This window comes from Elgaria multicarinata, chromosome 16, assembly GCF_023053635.1.
Source record: "Elgaria multicarinata webbii isolate HBS135686 ecotype San Diego chromosome 16, rElgMul1.1.pri, whole genome shotgun sequence".
Lineage (NCBI taxonomy): Eukaryota > Metazoa > Chordata > Lepidosauria > Squamata > Anguidae > Elgaria > Elgaria multicarinata.
In genome coordinates this window covers 16,705,805-16,715,545 of record NC_086186.1, presented here as the reverse complement: position 1 = coordinate 16,715,545, position 9,741 = coordinate 16,705,805, and the positions used below count along the sequence as shown (strand labels likewise).

The 9,741-nt window shown below is 42.9% G+C and overlaps 1 protein-coding gene across 1 annotated transcript; it reads left to right on the top strand.

The window, feature by feature from the left end:
• Positions 1–1,153: 1,153 nt before the first annotated feature.
• Positions 1,154–7,170, top strand: C16H15orf40 (chromosome 16 C15orf40 homolog). The gene is made up of 4 exons (XM_063142781.1): positions 1,154–1,271; positions 3,401–3,527; positions 5,091–5,218; positions 6,076–7,170. The coding sequence occupies exons 1-4, from the start codon at positions 1,158–1,160 to the stop codon at positions 6,166–6,168; spliced, it is 462 nt and encodes a 153-aa protein (XP_062998851.1). The 5' UTR covers positions 1,154–1,157; the 3' UTR covers positions 6,169–7,170.
• Positions 7,171–9,741: the final 2,571 nt, after the last annotated feature.

The following is a 9,741-nucleotide window of genomic DNA, read 5'->3' as shown; positions in this document are numbered from 1 at the left end:
TGTATGTGGCTTACTTTAGTGAACCAGGCAGATGCTGTATTATGTCCCACAAGAGTTTTATTTTATTTATTTTTTATTTATTTAAGGATTTTTATGCCGCCATTCAGCCAAAAAAGGCTCTCATGGCGGCTTACAAAAGTATTTCTTGACAGTCCCTGCCCACAGGCTTACAATCTAAAAGACATGACACAAAAGGAAAGGGGATTGGGAGGGAGGAGGAGGAGGGGGGAAAGGAAAGCAAATTCAGGCACTACAATCTTAGTTGCAAAGTTCAGCAGTTACAGTTGACAGCAGGAGGGAGGGGGCTCTCAGCTGGAGCTGGACCCAGGCACGGTGGAGAGGGGCCTGGCTGCTGCTTCCTCCCTCACTGGTGGCCTCTGCAGAGACAGTTGACAGCAGGAGAGAGGGGGCTCTCAGCTGGAGCTGGACTCAGGCACGGTGGAGAGGTGCCTGGCTGCTGCTTCCTCCCTCACTGGTGGCCTCTGCAGTGACAATTTTGACATATTGCATGCTATGATTTTCCACTGCTCATGGGGATGAAAGGGAATGCATGAATAGTTTTACTACTGAGAGGTCCCTGCCATCTTGTTTCTGGTCCCTTAGACTTTTGCCATATTTTCCAATGCACCAAAAAGGATAGAAAACTTAAAAGATGGGACGTGTCCTTAAAAAATTACATTTACCACACGAAATAAGGAATGAACACCCCAGTTATAGAGAGCATGAGCACCTCCCTTTGCTGCTACTTTTTGGAGCCGTGGAGGTCAACACACACTGGTGCCCAATCAAAGCTATGCTAAAAATCCTGAATTTTTCCATAGTTTTCTATGGACAAGTAGCATCAGTGGAAGCTGGTGACACCGATTTTGGTGGGGCTATGAACTTTAAGGAGGCTATCCAAGGTGCTGAACCCATTTGGGGGGTAGGGTTCAGCCCCTTGCATAGTTTCTTAAGATTTCTGGCTGGTTCCGACTGAAGCCCAAGCTGTGTTTATAGCCCCACCGAAATCGGAGTCGCCAGCCTCCGCTGGTTATCCTGCAGACAGAATGATGCTGAAACCGGCTATTGATCTCGGGTGTCACTCTAGAATTTTCTATCTCTATGAGAAGAACTACTGTTGCCGGAAGTAGGAAGAGGTTGAGGCAGCTGCAGTAGCAATGCTGGCGTTGGCCCTTCCCGCTTTCCGTCGGGGTTCGCGTTTGTGGCATCCTGCCCGGGATACTGTTGCTGTGAGAGGACGGGGCGGCGACGGCGGGGCCATGCCTCGGAAGGTCGGTTTGCCGGTGGAAAAGCTCCGAGCCTCGAAGCAAATATATACGCTAGAGGAGCAGTTTTGCTAGTCTGTTAAAGCAATCAGGCAATAAAGGCTCTTACGGGATGCAAAATGGTGACTAGCAGATTTATGGTGGCTGAAGCCATTCTCCCCCAGCTTCAAAATTTAAATGTGGGGGGAAGTGTTGAGTTTCCAGGGGGGTGAGGGATGAACCCCTTACTGTAGGCGAATGCGAGCTCAGGTTATGTGGCACCATAATAAATAAATAAAAAAAGGGGTAAACTTTATGTATTTATTTAGGGTGACCATATGAAAAGGAGGACAGGGCTCCTGTATCTTTAACAGTTGTATTGAAAAGGGAATTTCAGCAGGTGTCATTTGTATGCATGCTGCACCTGGTGAAATTTCCTCTTCATCACAACAGTTAAAGCTGCAGGTGCCCTGCCCTCTTTTAAATCTGGTCACTCTAGTATAGCTCCTGCAGCTTTAGCTGTTTTGATGAAGAGGGAATTTCACCAGGTTCTCCATATATACAAATGACACCTGCTGAAATTCCCTTTTCTATGCAACTGTTAAAGCCCTGTCCTTTTCATATGGTCACCCTATATTTATTGCATTTATTTATTTAGAGTTTCGGCTATGGGGCTCTATAGAAATAAAATAAATAAATATAAATAAAGGCCTCCTGTGATATCTGGCAAAGAAATAGAATGGGGAGGGGAGGGGGAGGGGAGGGGGGATGTGGCTGTTGCGAACAGACTAGGAGTGAGGAGATACAGTCTTCCTGGAGTCTCTGTTGATACTTCCAGTGTTAAATTGAATTGATTAGTTTGCTAATAATCAGTGTGGTGTAGTGGCTAAAATTTTGGACTGGGAGTCAGGAGATCCGGGTTCTAGTCCCCACTCGGCCATGGAAACCCACTGGGTGACTTTGGGCCAGTCACAGACTCTCAGCCCAACCTACTTGCGAGGATAAAATGGAGAAGAGGAGAATTATGTATGCCACCTTGGGTTTCCTTGGAGGAAAAAAGGCGGGATATAAATGCAATAATAAAATACAGTACTCAATATATAGGAGTATTTTCACCATACTGGTGGCATGAAGTAAAGTGATGCCATTCTGCATCCATAGAGGAAAATTATTATAATAGCATTTATTTTGCATTCAAAGCTCAGACTGGCGAATGACCAGTTACAATTTAGAACTGAAGGTAGTGTTCTAAATTACTATCTTTATGTAGCAAAGTCCTCTCTCTGGCTGCACTAAAATGCTATCAAGTCGTTCTCTCATATCACATCCTTGTGTATCTTCAGTAAGTCCCACTGTATTCAGTATTTCCAGGTAAGCGTGCATAGGATTTCAGCCTCACAGGTCGATCCAATGTATGCTTACTCAAAACAAGTACCTTTTTGTACCATGGACCATTTTCAACTATGCATGGTTAAAAATGTAGTTTCTTTGAGTTGCTATAGTGTAGTGGATCTGAGACTGAGATGTGACCATCTAAGTGCCAGTTTATGTCTCACTTCTTCTAGGTACCCTTACCTAGCTGCTATCTCAGTCTCAGCACCTTGTCTGCAATATGGGGATGATGACATGGATTGCTGTAAGGACTGCTGATGTAATGCATGTGAAACACAATGTTCTAAAGCACTACAGGAATGCTTCTCGTTACCTGGATTTTGAATATCTAACGCTATTTGTCTTTACTTCATCTGTATTGGTAGACTTTCTTTTACCTTCCTTAGCTGTTGGCATTTGGAAAATAAAATGAATTCCTTTAAAATCTTTTTGAAATCTTTTGATCCAGAAGTAAAGAAGTTGCCTTTTTTATTACTTTACTTCACTTTCACTTTTTGAGCCAGTGTGGTGTAGTGGCTAAAGTGTTGGACTGGGAGTCAGGAGATCTGGGTTCTAGTCCCCACTCAGCCATGGAGACCCACTGGGTGACTTTGGGCCAGTCGCAGCCTCTCAGACAAACCTATCTTACAGGGTTGTTGTTGTGAGGATAAGATGGAGAGGAGGAGGATTATGTACTTGGGTTCCTTGGAAGAAAAAAGGCAGACTATAAATGCAATAAATAAACTTTCAGATTGATAATATTCATTTCTGTGTTCTATTTTAAGGGGAAGACACTGACTAAAGAAGTTGTAAAATCTTCTGTTCCTTCCAGTCCTGTGACAACTGATAAAAGTGGTTCTGTTACCATCTCTGTTCATGCCAAACCTGGATCTAAGCTAAACGCTGTAACAGGTATTTGGAATCTTCTGTGTTTTAAAATACCATTCCTCACAGGAAGGGAAGGTATGCTATACCAGAGCTATAGCATAAAACAGAAAACTGTTATGCAACTTCTCTTTCATAATAAAAGCAGCAGAAAAAGATAAGATGTGAACCGAGGTAAAACAAATTGGCATAGTTTGGGGAAATGAAACGGTCTTCACCTAGCAACAGAATGACATTAAAGCTTTTTATCCAGTAGCCACCGCATTTCAGGTGTTGGGGGCATGAGAATTAATGCCTATGATGACAATCTCAGTTTATGGCCAGGCACCTGTACAGGTAGCTGATGCTTCAGGTACCCTGTTCCCAAGCCATAAAGGCTTTAAAGGTCAAAACCAGCATTGTGAATTGAGCCTGGAAACTGACCAAGAGCCATTGCACCAGTCTAATATGATTGTTGCGGCCAGTCTCAGTAGTAATCTAGCAGCCATATTCTGAACTAACTGCAGTTCCTTACCATCTTCAGAGGCAGTCCCATGTATGAGATGTTACACTGGTCTAACCTTAAGTTTACCAGAGCATAGATAACATCTCTGTCCCGATAAGGATGCTGCTGGCACACCAGCCCAAACAGCTAAAACTCTCTCTGTGTACAGAGGTTCATAACCTACCCCCAGATTGTAAACCTGTTCCTCCAGAGGGAGTGCAAAACAGAACAAACTCTGTTTGCAGGAGAACCATCTACCAAAGAGCACCTTTGTTTTATCCGGTTGGAGCTTCAGTTCATTAGCACTAATCCAGTCCGTTACTAGCACCAATTTAGCACTTCAATTGCCTCACCTGAATTAGATGAAAAAGAGAAGTAGAACAGATTGTGAGCTCTGTATTGATGGCACCTCATCCCAGCTCTGTATTGATGGCACCTCATCCTAGCTCCATATTGATGGCCCCTCATCCCAGCTCCATATTGATGGCCCCTCATCCCAGCTCATCACACTAACAAGTACAATTGACGTTGCACACGCATTGGTTTCTGCTAGTGAAACAGCAATCGCACTAGCAGGAGGACACTGGTGAATCCTTCTAGTCTTCAGAGAGGAACATTGGAAGCTGCCTTATATTGAGTCAGACCCCATCTAGTCTGGTACTGTTGACTCTGGCTGGCAGTGCTCTCTGGGGATCAGGGGGAGATTGTGGCTTGAATTTCAGTTGGGCAGAGATTCCATTTCAGGTTTTAGTTACAACCAGCCAGAAGTCTAAAGGAGCAATCCAAAGTTCTGGACCATTTTGGGGATAGGGATCATCACCTTGGATAGCTCCGTCAGACTTCTGGCTGGTTGTAACTAAAACCCAGAATGGCATCTCTGCCCCACCAAAATTGGAACCACCAGCCTCCTGTGCTGGGGATTCAAGCAGAAATTTTCCCAGCTTTATTTGGAGAAGCTGCAGATTGAACCTGGACCCTCTGCATACAAAATATGTAATGTACATGGCCCCCTCACTCAGTGGTTTTGTATAGATGTTACATTATGGATGTCTTAGATGGAATCATGAATGCCTTGAAGATAAAAAATCCTAATATACTTGTTACAGATGTGACAACAGATGCAGTGGGTGTGGCCATTGCTGCACCTCCATCCGAAGGGGAGGCCAATGCAGAGTTATGTCGCTACCTCTCTAAGGTCCTTGAGGTTAAGAAGAGCGAAGTTGTACTGGAAAAGGTACAGTGTCTTACATTCTCTCTTGGTATGGTTCTTCTCGGGCTCTTGAAACTTTTTCTGGTGATTAGTGGCAGGGGAAAATTCCTATTTCATTGCCCTGCAAAAGGTTGTCTTCAAGAACTGGAAATAACTGTTCTGCTACAGCCTGGGTGGGGAATGGAGGCAGGGAGCAAAGACATCTGTGAGAGAGTTAATCCTGTATATTGGGAATGTTAGTGAGAAGTTGTAGGGTGGAGCCTGTGTTTCTGTAGGGTGGAACCTGTAAAATAATGCTATTTGATGTTTTCAAATACCTTCACCCAGACAGTGTCCACACCCTTATTTAAATATGTGGATGTGTTTTGACAGATCAGCATTCTTAATCTATTCTCTGATCACTTCTGACCCTAGCCTTTCAACAAGAGACAGGCTGGGAGATAACCTATTACAAATTTGCTATCAATTATTCATGGTATAAAGATTCACATTAACTTTATATTTTCTTCATGCCATATCAGTTCATCAAATTATGAGGATTTTTTTTAGAAGCGATGTAAACATTCCTGGTCATCTGATATGTTAGTACCTGCATAGTATTGTGTTTCCTTAAATGTTTTGATGAACTTTTCGGAGTACTGAAAAATACAAATGTTCCCATATTCTAAAGGACAATAGATTTGGGGCAGAATACTCTCTGTGCCGTTATCATCCTAATTTATTTATGTGTTAAATACTAGACCGATGCTTTTTTAATAAACTGATCAATTGCAAGTCCTACTTTAGGGTCCCAAATAACATAATGCTTTCAGAATACCTAGGTAACAGAATGTCTTGATGTGAGAAATCCTCTAAAAATCTTTTCTTTTATATTAAAACAGGGTGGTAAATCTCGAGAAAAAGTAGTAAAGATCTTGGCACCGTTGACTCCAGAGGAAGTTTTAGAGAAGCTGAAAAAAGAAGCTTCCAGCTGAAGGAAGAAATAGCCAGTCTCAGCAAGTCTTTTCCCTAGATGTGAAGAACAACAAAGGTTATGCACATGAGAGCACATAAAAATAGTGGCGGGGAACTTAGCCATGTTTCCATAGACAACTGCTAAGATTAAGTTAAGACAGTGTAGCTACAGTAACATAATAAAATAATAATAATGACAACAACAGTAATAATAACATCAAAAGAGACTGGGATTGCAAAACTGACTACCTTTATTGGTAAATATAAACATTGTGGAATAACTTGGATCACTGTTGTCAGTCTCAAAACTCCAAACAGCACTTTTTAACACATTTGCCTAACTAGGCTTGAAATAGGCAGTCACAGTGTTTTTCAGAGCATCAAAGGTGATATACAAGAGACAGCCTCGTCTGTGGTTGTGCATATTGCTCCCAATGGTGAACAGATTTTGCAGGACTTTGTCACGTTATCCGTTACCCTGTAAAATCGTGTTTGAGCAAAGACAACTGGGCATCAAAAAGTCACATGTATGCAGCCATGCCGCCACTTTCAGTTCTGTCAAAAACTATTGTCAGTCTCAATGCCTGGACAACATTTGAAAGATCTCTTTTGTGTTCGTGTTGATGACAAACTTCTGCCCCTTGATTGTGATTGTACTGATGTACTAAGATTTGAGCTTGTTGGCAATTAGTATATGCATAAATACTTGACGTCGTCATATAAGGGAGCATTGCTAGTCTCTCATCTGTTCCAGTTACATTGAGGAAACTACTTTGTGGGTTTCTTCCTGCCGCCCACCCCTCAAGTTAGGGAAGGTCTCTTAAGATAGTCTGAATTCCGACTTGTCTGACTATTCTTCCCAAGAGCTTCCCAGCTCTTCTTTGGAACTAATGTTTTCTGACGGTGTGTTTAGAAGCTGGATCTTCTGCATCTCTGCTCATATTCTGTTTACTGCCTTGATTAAAGCCAGGGTTCGTTAGGTGCTGAGACACCCATTTTAAAATAAAGTAGTCCTAATGTACTGTCAGGTTGATGAAATGTGTCTGTCAGAGATTCCCACTTATTCTACTTGGGAACACATCTAGTCCGTGGTTTGTGAAATGCAGCCACAGTAGCCACTGGCAGCCACCAGGACTTCCTGTGCGGCATCCACTCCTTTGACTTGTATGGAGGAAGGGAAGGGGCTTCATTCAGGAAAATGTTGGTATCAGGGGAAGATGGTTTGCTCATCTTCAGCCTTGGAAAACATGGGACCTAGGCAGGGGAGCGACTTGTCCCTCCATGGTTTATGGGCTGCGACTATGGAAAAGTCAACTTTGAAAACCAGGCCCCAGTCAACATCCTGTGGTCACAGCTAAAAGCAGTATGAGCATCACCTCATTTGTCTAAGAAGAATGTGTTTGTTGTTCTTTTCATTTATGTTCTTCCCCGTGTTCTTTTTCCCCCAACAACGCTGGTGCCATAATGTGAATGACACAATATTCTGCCATGTCAGGGGTACTAGTTCTGATGACTACATGAAACCTCCAGTATCAGAGGCAGAAAGGCTGTATAAACTATTTGCTTGGGAACATGGGTGGGAGAGTGCTGGGTCCCTTGTCGAAAGATGGTTGGCCACTATGTGAAAAGAATGCTGGACTAGATGGACTCTTGGTCTGACCTAGCAGGGCTGGTCTTATGGCTGTTAGAAAGACTTGCAGCAAAATCCTGTGCATGTTTACCCAGAAGCCAGTCCCGCTGTATTCAAGGGGTTTGCTCCCAGGAAAGTGTACATAGGTCTGCAGCTTCAGCTGGTTAATTGCATGAGTCTTGATTGGAGGGGTTTTTTTTGGGGGGGGGGGGTTACTTCTGCTAAACAAGAGCTTTGAAAGAGGAAAACACACACATTCTTTCCTAGCTTTTAAGTGTAGCAGGTATATGCTGCAGCAAGCATCTTATCCTGTGTGGGTATTTATTTATTTCATTTTATATCTATACCTCCCAAACCTCTCTGGGAAGTTCCTAAAAATTGTAGTAGGATAACCATGGCCAGATGGGGGGGGGGGAGGGGGGAAGAACAGGGCTCTTGCACCTAGTAGAAGCCATTTATTATTAGAGATGTATGGAGTATATAAAATCTGTTCGGTTTGCATTTCACGGATTGTCAAAGTGTCTTTCGCTCATTGACAGAATCAGTTTTTCCCCCATTTCCTAAATCTGCATAAATTCGCATTTGTGCAAATTTGCACTTGAAACAATGCCCAAATCCCAGCCCCCCCAAATGCACACAAATTCCCCCAAAATGCACCTTATTATGGAAGAAGTATTCCCCCTTCTCTCTCTGCCTTTTCTCAGATGGTGCTTTGCTATTTGCATTTTTATATGTACCTTGTATTAAGAGTAATAAGAAAAAAAGTCTGCCCAGTTAAATTAAACGGGGCCACCTTATTCATCAGTTCAAATATTTTTAATTGATCCATTCAGCCTTAGAACTCCAACAATGCAGTTTTCACTCTCCTGAATACCCTGCCCTCTGATCCCTCGAAATTGTATGCTGCAAAACTCCTGTGGCTTATCAGATCCACAAGCTGTTGTCCATGCACTTTCGAGCACTTTTTCATAATCATATGGTCTGCAAAAATTGCCTTTTAAAGAAGATTAATGAAAGCTGAGGCTCAGGCAGCTGGTGTCTGCTGCAAATACAACATTCTTCAGCTTTCTCCCCTCCCATGGAGTTGGGTAGTCCTTCACTGCTGTGGCTTTGGTTTTTTCCATTCACGTCTAGCACTATTTCGGTGGCTTTTTTCTCTTTTACCCCTGTAATTTACCTTAAGTGACTATACTCATGTTGCTCTCTTGCCTAACGAAGGGGACTTGATTACTCTTCCAAATGCAAACTCTCTTCCTCTCTGATTCAGTCTGTCGTTTGCTGTCTCTTGCGTCTCTCCTCGTATTCTGCTCAAAGCTCACCCACGGGCCTCTTCTGCACATCTTCTGCTCTCTGTGCTTTCTTTCGTCGATCTAAATAAGCTTTTGAAATTGACAGCATTTTCAGGAACTCAGGGCTGCACTTTTACTGGGGAGGAGTAGCCCTAAGGAACCTAGGCACTTGGTCTGCATTACTTCACATGACCCTCATTATTTCAATTTTTTAAAAAAAATCCTTGATCAGCTGAGCTCCAGTTAATTTTGGCTTTCTGCATCTTAGGGTGCAATTCTATGTATGTTTAGACAGAAAAAAAGTTCTACAGCTCCCAGATTCTCTTGCCAGTATGTAGGACTGGAGAATCCTGGGAATTGTAGGACTTTTTTCTACCTAAACATGAATAGAATTGCACCCTTAATCTTTTAACCTTTCTCCCAAAAACATAGTTTATTTCTATATTAGCCCACTTTTAGGTTAGCAGCTTACTCTTTCAGGAGCACAGTTGCTTACAAATTACTTCATATGTATGCCTAATTACTCCACTATAGCCCTTTAGGGGGTGGGGGCAACTTGGAGTCCCTGGACTGCAGTCAAAATCAGAAAGTGTTTCTATTTTATTAGTAGTACCATGGCGACCACCCCACCCCCATGCAGAGAGAGACACTCGTTCCGCATGGAAAGCTTTCAG